Source organism: Dromiciops gliroides, chromosome 6 (genome assembly GCF_019393635.1).
Source record: "Dromiciops gliroides isolate mDroGli1 chromosome 6, mDroGli1.pri, whole genome shotgun sequence".
Taxonomy (NCBI): Eukaryota; Metazoa; Chordata; class Mammalia; order Microbiotheria; family Microbiotheriidae; genus Dromiciops; species Dromiciops gliroides.
In genome coordinates this window covers 276,581,790-276,597,371 of record NC_057866.1, presented here as the reverse complement: position 1 = coordinate 276,597,371, position 15,582 = coordinate 276,581,790, and the positions used below count along the sequence as shown (strand labels likewise).

Here is a 15,582-nt window from a genome sequence, read left to right as displayed (position 1 = left end):
TACCTGTGTGACCCTGGGTAAGTCACTTAACCCTCATTGCCCCCCCCCCAAAGACCCACAGAAATGAAAACTTCCAAAACAAAGGGCCCCGAGTTATGAAAACTCTCTTTCATAATGAAGTAGAGTGTTTGGAATTTGTAACACATCTTTCCATAGAATCGGCATTACTAGTGATTGTCGGGAGCCCAGACAGGCCCTGTCATATCACCAAACATTGTTGGTACTGGTTCTTATAACTTGTCTTTTTTTTGGTAGAAGTACACTCGGGCTCCTAAACTGATGAAACCATGGGTCCTGGAATGATGAAAGACATTGGGAAACACTGCTGTTTTTTTATGCAAAAATCTCATATTTTTTTAAATGATATAATATTCAAAGTTGTCATATGATGAACATTTTAGAGGTGGGAAGACCCTCAGAGATCACCTAGTCAGAAACTACACCAACTCAAAAGATCAAGGAAAAATTCAGGTCTCCTGTCTGTGAGAAAAGGTTGAGTCAGGAGGGCTCCATTCCAAGGACAGTCAGACCCTAGGGTGGTCCCATCTCGGCCCTTGTAATCCCACCAAAGCCCACCACCTCCACAAGTCGGGAAGCTCTCAAAGATGCCGGCAAGGAGTGAGGCTGGGAGGTGATGTGAGTGCACAAGGTAGCAGAGTGTCCTGCAGGCCGTGAGAATGGGGAAGGACTGAAATCTGGACACACCTTCCTCCCTTCAGCGGCAAGCCCACCACGATCTCGGGCAGCTCTGCCCCAACTCAGCTGGCCAGCACACCTCGCTTCCCTCTTCTTGGCTTTTTTCGATGGCCTGTGCTTGCTTCCCTGGTCTCTCTTCCAGGTCTGCCTCCATTCATCCCCACTCAGCCCACCAAAGTAGCTCCCCCTTTGACACTGTCTTGTCACTTGTCTCTGAGGAGAAGGTCATAAACGGTCCCCAGTGAGACCATAAGGCCCCCTCCGGGGGCAGGGACACCAGGACAAGGCCCCTTTATTGGGTGAAAGTGGCTGGTGAGGCTCCTCGCTTTCTTCTCCTTGCTAACAGAACCAGGCACACACAGTACACCAGGGGGAAGAGACTGTTGTAGGAAGCCCCCAGCAGCCTGAGAGCGGAGAGGCTCCTGAGCTCCACAGCCAGTAGGATGTAGGCGATGATGAGCTGTGTGTGGGCCCAGCTGACAGCCCTATAGAGCAGCCTCCCCGGCCAGGAGCTAATCAGCTCCTTGGCGCGGCCATGAATCAGGTAGTCGGCTTCCACCATCATCGCCCAGCACAGGAAGCCGAAGACCTGGCCCGGATGGAGCCCGTGCCACCAGGCAGAGAAGGCAAATGTCTGCATCAGCGGCCAGGCCGTGGCCCTCGAAAACACGAGCCTCCGGAGCCACCTCGTAGTGCTCTGATTCCAAGTCCTGGTGAACAGGGAGATCCTGTGAGTTGTCTCCAAGGTCCAGATGTCTGCATCTGAGACATCCCCCTCCCCACGGAGGGGAGGTCCAGAGTCCAGCCCGAAGCCCGCTGCCCAGAGCAGGGACTCATCCAGGATCCAGTGAGAGTAATAGGTCAGTTTGTAGAGCACAGCAGCGGTCCACATGACAGAGATGCAGCCAAGTCGGTGGCAGCTGGCCAAGCCGGGGCCTGCCCCGAGCATCCCCCTCACCAAGGTTTTCAGCAGCTCCAGCCCCAGGAGGAGCAGACCCTTCCTGGCGGCAGGGCCCAGGGACAGCGGCCTCCAAAGTGACTCTGGCCTGTTCACTTGAGCCTGAAACCTCTGGAAGGAGCACAAAGGGCCACCGAGAAGTGCCGGGAAGAAGAGGAGGTAGCTACAGAAGGACAGGACGCAGGGGCCTCCCCAGGCCTCCTTCACCACCACTTGACCTTCGCAGATGTCTAGAGAGAGCCAAGTGACTCTCTGGGTCAGGAGCATGAGGGAGGAAAGGGTGATGCAGAACCTGAAAGAGAAGGAGAAAGCAGGCCTGGGCAAAGTCTGGCCCATTTTTCTCATCACTGCCTCCAAGCGTAGACTGATTATCTTTGAAGAGGTGAGATGAGGCCTGACCAGCACAGACCCAGCCGCCCCATCTGCTGAGAAGAGCAGACAGCTGAGAGCAGGGAGAACGTCCGAAATGCTCAGCTTTCACTCACTTCCTGTTTGTTAGCAGGACATAGGGCAAACCCTCTGTGACCGAGGCTGAAAAATCAGCCCTAACTCCCTCCAGAATAACTGGCCCCATAGCAGGTGGGATCTCTAGTATTCAGGGCCAGATGCTGACTGCTCAAGATGAGGCAGAAGTGAATCAGGCCTTTGGAGAGTTCTTGCCCAGCACCTGGCATCAGAATGACCCTCCAGGCGCTTCAAGTTGGACAAGATAGGAGTAAAACTCTATTCATGTCCTGTGATTCCCCTCCCTCCTGGATTGTGGTAACCACATACATCCAGAAATAGATTTTTATTTAGAATAGATTTAGGAAACAGCTAAGATTTCTAGACACAATTCGAACCATCGGTAAACAACTTGGATAGATGTTGTATGACACCATAAAAAAATCACTGGGTTCAGTAGATCGAAAGTGTGTCCTCTCCCAGGTTCTCATCCCAGAAATGAAAACGTAGCTGAAAATTGGTTAGATGCGCTTTACTATAAAGTATGTCTTGACTATAATTATGGTTTGGGATTTACATCTGATATTCTAGCACACTGCTAGGCATGTACTAAATGCTTGTTGACTGACTTATTGATGCCTTCTATGCTGGCAGACTCAGTGGGCTGAATGTGATAGAGGCTCTAGGACTGGGAGTATAACCAGCAGTCAGTCAGTTCCTGGGCATGTGACCGAGCTCCTCCTGTTCTAGTTTCATAATCTCTAGAATAGGCCCATCTCCCTGCCTTAGTTGTTGCCAGGGTAATTAGAGGACATTACAGTTATTCATTCTGAAAATGGGAAGGTCAGGCCGTCCCAAGACTAGAGCAATGAATGTTGGTTCCCCGGCCCCTTTGGCGTTCCCATCTGTGTGCATGTGGATTGAGCTCCAAAAGTCTAGCTCTTTCTCTTCACTTCCTTCACCAAATGTCATCCATGGCTGTTCTCTTCATCTTCCTCCATCAACCCTAGCTCCAGCCTCTAGTCCTTGTCCTTCCTGTTTGTTTTTCTGCCCCCTACTCGGCTCATTCTTCTGATAACAGCTCTGACACACTCCCCTCCTCCCCCTCCCTGCAGCAGTCACTACATAGTACCTACTTCCTGGAGCCGGGAGTGGGGCAGGGCAGTGTGGTCCTTGTCCCCAGCTCCATCCCAGAGTGTGCTTGCTTCTCCCCACAGCTGTCACACCCCTGGCTTCTGGCCAACCTTCTCTGCACCACCCTTCCCCACACCCCTGCCCCCAGCCCTTCATTAGCAGGTGTTATGGGCCCCGGGTACCTCAGAAGTTTTCCCCAGAAATTTATCCATAAATCAAAGAACCTTCTTCTTGAGAAACTAAACCAAAGAACAGACACACCTAGAGATAAGTGTCACCAAATGGGGACTGGGTTAGCTCCAGGACCACCACCCTTCATTCGAGTCTCCCCCACCCCTCCAGGAGATAAGATTAGGTGTGGCTGCTGCCTTTATGACAGTGAAGGGGAGAGATCTGGAGCCACCCCTCACCCAACTTCCTCCAACTACTACCAGTGGGGGATGGTCCTCCCCCAATAAGGGAACTTTCCATAGTCAGATGATCGATCACCTCATCAGACCACCATCAGACCTCTATAGAAGTATCTGCCTGTCTCCTGCTCAGGGAGATAGGTATCTCAGAGCCACACTCTGTGCCATGCCTTCTCCCCATGAGAAGAAGTCCAAGGATTTCTCTCTTGGTTTCCTTTCCCTAGCACCTAAATACATTATTTTACTCCAATTGGATTTGTGTGCAAGAGTGTGTGACTCTTTAAAGAGGAATTCCCAAGGACCCCTATCCCAAACCCCAAAACAGCAGGGAAATCTCAGGATGTCTTGGGACAGGCTTCCTTCACTTTCTCCCCACCACAAGCCCTCCTCCTGGCCTCTCCTGCACCCGTGCCAGGAAAGATTTCCCATTCGTGGCTCTGCTGCCCCCACTGCCCATCCCAGCTAGCAGCACTGTTCTTTAGGTAAGATGGCCTCCCTGGAGGATTGGCGGAGAACAGGCAGTAGTAACAAAGGAGGTGTCTGGCTCTGGAAAGATCACCGGGAAGGCTCTAAAGACAGTCCCTGTAAATGCCACTGCCGGACGGGCCAGGTGGGGCCCCTCTTTACCTCACACAGGGAGGTTCTTGAAGGTAGTACTCAGTGTAGTGAAGACCCAGGTGGCAAAGGGTTTGCCAAGTCATCTGGAAAGAGAATGTCCAGCGGTGAACCTTCTCTGGGCTGACAGACTGGAAGAGAGCCACAGCACAGAAAGCAGGGATGAAGACCAGCACTGCATACTGGGCCATGGCCATCCAGGCGAGCAGGCAGCCTCCCAGGAGGAGGAAGGTGTGTCTGGAAGAAGAGAGAGGTCTGCAGAAGCCTTGTGAAGGTAGGGCCTGGGACCCCACTCAAGATGGGCATTGAGGCACAGCGGAGAGAGTGCTGGAGTTGGAGGCAGGAAGACCAGAGTTCAAATCCTGTCTCAGACACCAGCTGTATGGTCCTGGACAAGTCACCTAACAACAAGAATGATTTTGAAAAATAGCATTTGTATAGCACTTCAGATTTACAAAGCACTCTACAAATAACTCATTGATCCTCACAACCTGGGAAGTAGACACTTATTATTCCTGGTTTACAGATGAAGAAACTAAGGCAGAAGGGGGAATTTAAGTGACTTGCCCAGTGTCACACAATTGGGCATATCTGATCTCAGAAAGATGAGTCATCTTGACTCCAGGCCTGGCACTCTCCACTGCAGTGCCACCTAGCCACCCCACTAAGGATCTACTGGCATTTTTAAAGTAGAGAAGTGGCATGGTCAGCTCTGTGCTTTAGGGAAAATCTCTGACAGCTGAGCAGAAGAGAGAGATGATGCTGGGACACCAACCCAAAGCCTGTTGCAGGAGTCCAAGCCTGACTTATGGTGGTTGGGGGCATAGAAAGGCAGGTCTGCCCAGCTTGCTGACATAGAAACAAGGCAAATGGATACCTAGGGTTGAGGGAGAGTGAGGAGATGGGGATGTCTGAGGTTACAAACCTGGGTGATGGGAAAAATGGGGCTGCTCTTGGAAGAAACAGGGCAGGTTTAGAAGAGAGGTGGGCTTGGGAGGAAAGAGAATTTCTCTTTTGAATGAGTTTGAGATACCAAGAAAACATGACATGGTGATTTCTTCAATATACTCTTATATGGCTCTTTAAGGTTTGCAAAGTGCTCTATAAAAATTATTTAATTTAGTCAACACAACAACCCTGGGAGGGAGGGGCTATTATCATCCCCATTTTCCAGATAAGAAAACTGAGGCAGACATATTAAAGAATTTATCCAGGGTCCCACAGTTAGTGCTTGAGGTCAGATGAAGATATGAGCTTGAAGCTGAGGAGAGAACTTTAGTGAACTTGCATTAACTTGCATAAATAGTATGGTGTGATGGCCAAAAATATTCAGGTACATTAAGAGAAGCATAGCAACAAGCATTTTTTTTGGGGGGGGGGGAGGCAATTGGAGTTAAGTGACTTGCCCAGGGTCACACAGCTAGTAAGTGTCAAATGTCTGAGGCCGGATTTGAACTCAGGTACTCCTGACTCCAGGGCTGGTGCTCTATCCTCTGCGCCATCTAGCTGCCCCACAACAAGTATTTATTAACCATCTTTTATATACCCAGCATGGGGATACAAAGAGTGAAACAATTTCTTTTTGTTAAGGAGCTTATATTCAATATAAACAAGATGGAGGAACAGGGGAGAAAATACCTCCCACTACTATAGACAGGAGAAGAGTCCTTAACCAAACGAGATTTTTTAAAATCACAGGAGATACAACAGATAACTCTTATTACATCAAGTTGAAAAATTTCTGTACAAACAAAATACAACTAGAAGGGAAGCAGTGAGCTGAGGGGGGAATCTTTGCAGCATATTTCTCCTATAAAGAACTTGTATCCAAGATATGTAAGGAATTGAAATCTATAAAAACAAGAGCCCTTCACCAGTAGATAAATGGTCTGAGGAGATGAATAGCCAGTTCTCAAAAGAAAGCTATCAACAATAATGTGGAAAATGCTCCAAATCATTCAAAATTAAAGAACTGCAAATTAAAAAAACTTTCAGCTTCTACTTCATACCCATCATATGGGAAACAATAAGAAAAAGGGAAAATGGCAATTGAGGGAGAGCAGTTACAATAATGCACTGTTAGTGGCAGTTGTCCAGCCATCATGAAAAGCAATTTGGGGGGCGGCTAGGTGGCGCAGTGGATAAAGCACCGGCCCTGGATTCAGGAGTCCCTGAGTTCAAATCCGGCCTCAGACACTTGACACTTACTAGCTGTGTGACCCTGGGCAAGTCACTTAACCCCCATTGCCCTGCAAAAAAAAAAGAAAGAAAGAAAAAAAATGTAACTATGAAAAGAATATTGTATAATGCCTGAAAAACTGTGTCCCCACACACCTGAAAGAGGAATTAAAATAGCATGTAGATTTTTAAGGGGCAGCTAGGTGGCACAGTGGATAGAGCAGGAGGACCTGAGTTCAAATTCAGCCTCAGACACTTACTAGCTGTGTGACCCTGGGCAAGTCACTTAACCCCAATTGCCTCACCAAAAAAAATTTAAATTTAAATTTTTTTTTAAAAGCAATTTCGAAGTACGCTTCCATAGTCACTAAACCATGTAACCTTTTTAACCTGGCCATCTCAGTAATAGATTCATACCCGAAAGATATAAAAGAAAGGACCAATTGTACAAAAAAAATTATAGAAATATTTTTTGTTGTAGCAAAGAAACAAAGTAGGTGCCCATCAAATAAGGAAGACAACAAATTATGAAATATAAATATAATGGAATATTGTTACACCATAAAAAAATGACCAAAGGGATGAATTCAAAGTAACCTAGAAGACTCATATAAATTGAGGCAGAGTAAAGTGAGCAAAACCAAGGTAACCACTGTGTACCTTGACTACTACATTGTAAAGGAAACCATCCTTGAAAAACATAAGAACTGGTTAATGAAATGATTCCAAAAGACTGCTGTCTACCTCTTGGTGGAGAGAAGATGGATGAGAGTAGTAGTGCTTTCACAATGAGGGTTTAGATAGTTCCACTATGTCTCCCCACCCACCCTTTTGTTACACATCACTTCTGGAATACCACGTCCTGGTCTTGGCACTACATTTTCAGGACATGGATTAATTGGAGAGTATATTGAAGAAATCACCATCAAACTTCCAATAGGGCAGAGCCAAGATGGCAGAGTGAACCCAGGAAGCTGCCTGAGCTCTCCCAAATTTCCCTCAGAAACAATATTAAATTAAGCCTCTCAACAGATTCTGGAGCTGTAAAACCTGCCAATAAAAAATAGAGTGAAACAATCTTCTGACTTAAAATAACCTAGAAAATCTTCAGGAAAGGTCTTTTTCATCTGTGTAAAAAGGGAGCCCAGTTGAGCACAAAGGGTGTCTGGGTGAGCCAGCAAAAGGCTCTTAGTCACAGCACAGATCAGCAGCTCAGGAACTGAGGTTCTAGCTTAGCAAGCTGGTGGCACAGCAGGCCAGTTGTAAGGCCTCCAGCCTTGTTTGGTGCTGATGTCTCAGAGCAGAAAGCTGGTGACTCAGCCCCCGATCCCCAGCAAAAGAAGCTCTGGCCAGTGCATGCTGTACCCCAGGAGCAGAACTCAACCTTAAAAGGCACAAAGGAGGCTAAAATAAAAATATGAATAAAAAACAAAAAAGAATCTCACCATTGACAGTTACTATGGTGACTGGGAGGATCAAAACATAAACTCAGAGAAAGACAACAATGATAAAACTGCTACATGTGAAGCCTTAAAGGGGAAGAGGAATTGGTCTTGAAACCAAAAAGCCCTCCTGGAAGAACTCAGAAAGGATTTTATAAACCAAATAAGAGAAGTAGAAGAAAAATTGGGAAAAGAAATGAGAGTTATGCAAGAGAAAGGCAATAGCTTCAAAAAGAAAATAATGCCTTAAAAAATACAATTGGAAATTTGGAAAAGGAGAATAACTCCCTAAGAATCAGAATTGAGGGGGCAGCTAGGTGGCACAGTGGATAAAACACCAGCCCTGGATTCAGGAGGACCCGAGTTCAAATCTGGCCTCAGACACTTGACACTTACTAGCTGTGTGACCTTTGGCAAGTCACTTAACCCTCATTGCCCCGCAAAAAAAAAAAAAAAAATCAGATGAGTAGATGGAAGCTAATGACTCAATGAGACAACAGGAAGAAGTAAAGCAGAATAAAAAGAATTTAAAGTAGAAGAAAATGTAAAATACCTTTTCAGAAAATCAATAGACCTGGAAAATAGATACAGGAGGGACAATATAAGAATAATCGGACTATGTGAGGGCCATGATCAAAGAAAGAGCCTAGACAGCATATTTCAGGACATTGTCAAGAAGAATTGTCCCAATGTCTTACAATCAGAAGAAAAATTAGTCATTGAAAGAATCCACCAATCACCTCCTGAAAGAGACCCTAAAAAGAAAAGGCCAAGGAATATCATAACTAAATTCCAGAACTATCAAGTACAGGCGAAAATACTGCAACCAGCCAGAAAGAAACAATTTAAATATCAAAGAACAACAGTAAGAATTATACAACATTAAAGGATCAAAGGGCTTAGAATATGATATTCCAGAGGGCAAAGGAACTGGGATTACAACCAAGAATGTAATACCCAGCAAAATTTATCATATTCTTTCAGGGGAAAACATGGATATTCAATGAAATAGGACACTTTAAAACTTTCCTAATGAAAAGCCCAGAACTGAACAGAAAATTTAATCTATAAAAACAAGACTCAAGAGACACATGAAAAGGTAAAAAGGGGCAGGGGGAACATGTTATTCAATAAGGTCAAAATGTTTGCATCCCTACATGGGAAGAAGATATGTGTAACTCTTGAGAACTGTATCTTCATAAGGCAGATAGGAGGAGTATACACAGACAGAAGGTGTAGGTATAAGTGGATTCTGATGTGATGATATTTTTTTTAAAAAAAGACCTTAAGGGGAAACAAAAAGGATTATACTGGGAGAAGAGGAAAGGGAAGGCAAAATGGGGTAAATCACATCACATAAAGAGGCACAAAAGACCTATTACAATAGAGGGGAAAGTAGGGAGGTGTGAGTATTGTTTTTACCTTACTTTAATCTGATTTGGCTCAAAGAGGGAATAACATACATACTCAATTGGGTATAGAATTTTATCTTAACCTATAAGGCAGTAAAAGGGGAAAGCAAAGGGTAGACTGCTGATAAAAGGGAGGGTAAAACTAGGAGGGTAAAGGGGAAAAGACAAGAAAGGAGGTGGTGTTGATAGAAAGGAGGGCAAAACTAAAGGAACTGAAAGGGGAAAGGAAAAAAGGGAGTTGGGGATGATAGAAGGGAGGGTAAACTGAGGTGGCCAGAAGAAGTCACCATAAAGGATGGTAAGGAGTCTCCAGCCATGCCAAACAAGGATTGGTTGGACTGGGGATAATAAGCCTGAAACAGAGACGGAGGAGGTACATGACAGCCTTTAAGGGCTAGTCTGTGGAAAAGGGAACTCAATCTGATGATCTTGGTGCCAGAACCAGGAATGGTGGGTGGAAGTTACAGAAAAGGGGCCTTGGACTGTTATTAAACAAGAAGAACTTATAATGACCCAAGCTGTCCCAATGTGGAATTGGGCTGTGCCAGGAAATATGGGCAGTAGTGAACTCCTTCACCACAATCAGGTGCTTCACTAGGAGACTGCATAACTAACCTTTGGGAATATGGGTCAGATCAGATGGCTGTGGAAACCCCTTCAAGCTCTTCAATCAGTGATTTGTGACTTATTGATGGAGGAGGCTGAAAAGGGTTAACAGATAACCTAAGATCTGAGCTCTAATCAATAGTAGCTAAAAGCATTAAAAGAGAAACTAAAGTTTGTGTTCTTATCAACAGTACATTCTAACGTGGAAATGTTTTGCATGACTGCACAAGTATAACTTAAATTGAATGGCTTGAGTTTTTAAGGAGGGGTGGGGCAGGAGGGCAGAAGAGAATTTGGAACAAAGTTTTTTTAAAAATCAATGTGAAAATTTGGTTTTACATGTAACTTTGGGAAAATTCTAAAAAAATAAATAAAATTTATTTTAAAAAACCAACAACACAGTACAGTAACAGAGGGTTTGAGTCCCTGTCAACCAATATGCTCAGCAGAAGCCTAAGAACACAGTAACTAAGGACTGTTAATCATTACTAGCCATCAATTCCTAGATGACAGGAAACAGAGCCTGCACCTAGAAACCAGTTCTTAAAGAGATCTCCTAAACAGAGAGACCCTCTGGCTCTTACAAGCTTAAGCATGTCTATGAATATGCACAGAAAGACCAAATGTGTCCTTAGGTTCACCTTAGGATGTTTAAACCCCCAAAACACAACCCTAGGCAAAAAGGACATCTTAGGACCCCAGGAAGTCCAAAATAGGATATGAACCTCCCACAAGGAGTAGATTAAGATAATGAAAAAGTAACCCACATTTTTCACTATAAATATAACCATTTTCCTCTCCCTATTTGAGATACCTTCTGGTGTTCTCCTTGCGTCCACCAGTCTTTTAATAAAACTTGGAAACTGAGTCACTGAATCTTGTAATTCTTTGGGACACCTCTTGGTCAGTTTGATCAATTAAATCCATCCCCACTTCACTATGATGTCACATGTAGCATCAAGAAATCCCACCTGACTCAAGGTGGTGGGTGAGGTATCTACATGCAAGACCCCATGTCATTTCTACAAGTCCCTCCTGTGACTATTGTCTCCCACCCTCGTGTCCTTTGGCCAGTGAATGCGGCCCCACTCAGTGCCCGTGGGGAGCAGACCCGGGATGGGACCCTGCAGGAGGGGAAGCCCGATGCACTGCCACTGAGGCCAGGCCAGTCCTACCTTGGCAGCTTCCCAGCTTGGGTACTTCAGCAGAGCTTCCAAAGACACCTAGGTGGCGCCACCCAGACCTCATGCCTTTCCATGTTAATTGCTGACTTTAACCATGGAAGATGCAATCTAGGGCAAAACAAGATCCTAGCTTGTCAGCTTTTTAATCTTTATTATGGCATTTTGTACTATGTACATTCATGGAAATTTGGAACAAAAGAAGTTTTAGTCAAACTCGCCGTCTTCCTCCAGCCTAGAATGCTGGGCCTGGGGTCAGGAAGAACTGAGTTCAAATCCAGATTCAGGTATTTCCAAGCTGGGTGACCCTGGGCAAGTCACTCCACCTGTCTGCCTCAGTTTTCTTATTTGTAAAATGGGAATAACAGCACCTGCCTCCCAGGGTTGTTGTGAAGATCAAATTAGTACATACACACACACACACACACACACGTATATTTTGTTGTTTTCAGGCGTGTCTGACTCTTTATGACCCCATTTAGGATTTTCTCGCAAAAATCCTGGAGTGGTTTGCCATTTCCTTCTTGGGGGGGGGGGGTGCATTGCAAACCTTGAAGTGCTACATAGATGCTAGCTATTGTTATTGTTATAATACATATAATTATATATTTTATAATGTAATAACTATATATGGTTATAATATTATTATCCCTCCCCCACCAATTATCACCCTGAAAAACAAGAGGTCATCCCCAACACAGGCCAGAGATGAGCCCTTTCATGTGCAGGAGGGCAGGCTGGAAAGGCCACTGCATGCATATGACCTGCCATCCCCTCACTCCAAACTGGGTAGGCTTGGAGAGTCCCAGCAGCACCCCTCCCCCCGCAGCTGGCTATAAAGAGTGGCCCTTAATAAACACATTTGGACACACTAAGTCTTGCGCTGGGTCTTCTCCTTTGCCTTCTCTGTGCAAATGCTCATTTACTACAAAATCACTCACTTGGACAGTCCTGTCTTTGTCTCCAAATGTAGGAGTTGAAAAGGGGTGGAAGAAACTGATGAAGTCTCATGTTTGAATTCCCAGGACTTGGTACAGAGCCCCTATTCAAACTGCTGTTGGGAGTGGCCCCAGCACTGGGAGGGGGGAGGGGCGTTGTGTCGCAACAACTCTTGAAGACTGTCTCCTAAGGCTGTCAGAGGGAGGGAGGTTGGAAGCAGGTCACAGCACAGGCAAGACAAAGTTCCGGGTCCTTGGGAGTCATAGGCAACAAGCTGGGCTGCAATTAAGAGCAAGCCTGAGCACGTCTCAGAAAGCCAAAGACAAAGGTCCTTGACTCTCCAAAGAGATCAACTAGGGAGTGAAGATGTGCAGAACAGAAGGGCTGTGGGCTTCCTTAGGGGATCCATCACAGCGCCCTGAAATCTGTTTAAATTATGATCCAATTGAGAAAAACATGGGGGGGGGGCATGTGCACCTCATAAAGGTACCCTTTCTGGGCATTCCTCAACTTCATTTGTCATTAGGGATCTCTGACCTTGACCAAGTAACTTTCCCTTTCTGGATCTCCCTTTCTTTATCTCTAAAATGGGGCTGATTTGATGGCATCCAAGGTCTCTTCCAGTTCTAAATCTCAGAGCCCATGATCTTTTCCCTAAGCATGTTCAACAAGTCAACAAGCATTTATGGAGCACCTACTGTGCACCAGGCACTAGGCTGTGACAGGAATAGCAAAGAGAAGCAAAAATAGCCCCTGCCCTCAAGGAGCTCACAGTCTAATAATGTTTTTAGCTCTTCTGCACACAATACTCTTGGCAATTTACTTCAACACACATTTATGAAATCACCTACTGTGTGCAAGGCAAACTAAATGGATGAAAAAAGACAACCTGTTGCCTAGACTGATGGCCAGTGGGAAGGCCAATCCATTAAGATAGCATGTCTGGGGGCAGCTAGATGGTGCAGTGGATAAAGCACTGGCCTTGGATTCAGGAGTACCTGAGTTCAAATCCAGCCTCAGACACTTAACTAGCTGTGTGACCCTGGGCAAGTCAGTTAACCCTCATTGCCCTGCAAAAACAAACAAACAAACAAAAAGATAGTGTGTCTGGGCAGCTAGGTGGAGCAGTGGATAAAGCACTGGCCTTGGATTCAGGAGGACTTGAGTTCAAATCCAGCCTCAGACACTTGACACTTACTAGCTGTGTGACCTTGGGCAAGTCACTTAACCCTCATTGCCCCACAAAAATAAAAATTTTTTAAAAAGATAGTGCGTCTGTATGGGACAGACCCTTTGAATGGCAATGAGTTGAGCCCAGGATGGAGTAGGAGGTAGAAAGCAGGTACGGTGGCATTTAGGAAATTGCACAATGAATATCATGTTCCCCACCTGCTACAAAAGCTCACCAGCTTCCTTGTCAACACAGAAGTTCCCCTGCCATCGCTGCTAGGTGGTTCCAACTCTCAAAGCACCACAATCCACTGTATAGCTGGAAGAGACCTCAGAGCTCACCCAGTCCAACTCCCTTATTTTACAGAGGAGGAAACTGAGGCCCAGGGAAAAGGGATTTACTTAAGGTTACACAGCCAGTTGGTGTTAAAGTCCTCACAAAGATGTAAGGAAAAGACTCCCAAACTTACCTGGCTGTGATGGAGAAAGAATCCATGGCACAGAGGAAATTAAACAGAAGAGCAAAGGGAAAAGCGACCCCTTGGTAAAAAGTTACAGGGTAAAAGTAAAAGAGTGGTACCCCATCCATTGGGAGTTGGGGGAAATGGCCAGGTCCTTCTTGAAGTCTCTTCTCTACAATTGAGCAGTCCCTAGTCTGGGTCTCTGGGCTTTTTATATGGTCCATGTGCCAGGCTGGAGGATTGGAGATAAACAGCCTCAGTGGGATTCTCTGCACTTGGAGACTGAGACATTTGAGGAACTTCCCTGCTTAGCAATGGGGGAAGAGGGGAAAAGCACCTGGCTATTTTCAGTAGCCGCCAGCTGGGCTCATTGCAAGCACAGCTTTATTTGCCTTTCCTACAAGCACATGGCCATATTTCCCTCACTAGGTTAATATAAAAGTGTTTGCCCTGTATTTAAAATAAAATGGGGGAGGGGGCAGCTAGATGGCGCAGTGGTTAAAGCGCTGGCCCTGGATTCAGGAGTACCTGAGTTCAGATCCGGCCTCAGACACTTGACACTTACTAGCTGTGTGACCCTGGGCAAGTCACTTAACCCCCATTGCCCTGCAAAAAATAAATAAAATAAAATAAAATGGGGGAAAAAACCCTTCCTACAGAGACACAATTCCTAGGATATGGAATTTGGACAGGGAAGGTGGCCTGGGAACAAGGTGGGGCAGTGGTGCAACAAGAGGAACATGAAGATCCGTGACATGGAAACAAACAAGTGGGCAAGCACTTTCCCTTGTCCAGAATCGTTTCCTCACTGGCTCTGGCCACGAAGAAGTTAGGGAAGCGGGGTCCGAGGTGTGGCGTCAGGACCAAGGCTAGCTCTGCACCGGGCCCTGGGAGCCTCACTCTCACAAAGGGGACGTGCCTCGTCCAGATCACTTAAGGGGCAAAGAGCGAACCACGATTAAACCCCAGTCCTGAGTCTAGGTCCAGGGCTGCTAACTACAGCGAGCGGTGACAGCTTCTTCTACAATCTGTACCATCCTTGGAGGATGTTGTGGGTAACCGAAAAGATCCCAGTTCCCCTTAGCTCTACCCTTGCACGAGCGCTGCCACCTGAGTCCATTTCCCCATCTGGGTGGGGGCGGTGTATCCCAAACAATAAGGCTCTTTTACTGCAGTCCCCCCTATTGATTGGCTCCCCATTCCTTCTGTCCCTTGGCTCATGAAAGCAGTAGAGAACCGAAAGCCAAGGCCTTGCGCTTCTCCGAGGCAGAGAAGCCTCTGAGGTTGGCATCCTCCGCAGCCGAGGGCGGGGTAAGCGCCTCGGTTCCCCGCAGACCTCGGGGCGATGCGGGGGCTCACTCAGCGGGCTGGGGGCACTAGGGTTGCAGGGGCGCGGACAAGGAGGAGGGCAGATCGCTATTGGGAGCGCCCGGGGCGCCGGTTCCTCATCGATCCGCTCTCTCCTGGGAAATGGACCCGTGATTGTGCCCCCGTGTTCCTCCACCCTTCAGACTGAGAGGGACACAGGATAACGGGGTTCTAGGCCTGGAAGGGACCCCGGGGACCAACGAGCCGACCCTTTCACTTGAAATAGGAAGCTGCGGCCTAGAGAAGGGCAGGGCTCCCGGGAGAGGGGGGGCAGCCACCATCAAGGCTCCCAGAGCTCCCTCGTCAGTTGCGCAGTGCCCCCTGATGGGGGGGGGCAGAGGGGAAACTGAGGCACACAGTAATCTGGCCGGCCGCTAGTGCCTCCCGAGGGTCTCGAGAGAAGAGCCAGAGGGACCACGAGCTGCTGGAGGAGGAGGGAAACTGAGGTACCGAGGGAGGGGCCCAGCTCAAACTTTGGGCGGCCCTAGGGAAAACTGCCCGCACATGCGCATTTCTCTCCGCGCACCCGGCAGCACCAGGCCGCACCCCGCCCCGCCGAGCATGCGCT

The 15,582-nt window shown here is 46.9% G+C and overlaps 1 protein-coding gene across 1 annotated transcript; it reads right to left on the bottom strand.

Annotated features, from left to right (window-relative positions):
* Positions 1–988: 988 nt before the first annotated feature.
* Positions 989–15,577, bottom strand: MBOAT4 (membrane bound O-acyltransferase domain containing 4). Its single transcript, XM_043972386.1, has 6 exons — positions 15,519–15,577; positions 14,817–15,109; positions 14,456–14,578; positions 12,129–12,294; positions 4,270–4,494; positions 989–1,946 (listed from the first exon to the last, which is right to left on the bottom strand). Exons 1-6 carry the CDS (start codon positions 15,575–15,577, stop codon positions 989–991), a joined length of 1,824 nt encoding a protein of 607 aa, XP_043828321.1.
* Positions 15,578–15,582: the final 5 nt, after the last annotated feature.

Bases quoted from the DNA above. Each gene is read 5' to 3' on its own strand.
- MBOAT4 (XM_043972386.1), bottom strand. From the start codon at position 15,577: ATGCTCGGCGGGGCGGGGTGCGGCCTGGTGCTGCCGGGTGCGCGGAGA. The intron at 15,110-15,518 runs GTGCGGGCAGTT...TCCATTTCCCAG, and splicing joins GCGCGGAGAGAAATGCGCAT to GAGAGAGCGGATCGATGAGG. The intron at 4,495-12,128 runs GTTTGAATAGGG...CTCTTCTTCCAG, and splicing joins TGGGGCCACTCCCAACAGCA to ACACACCTTCCTCCTCCTGG.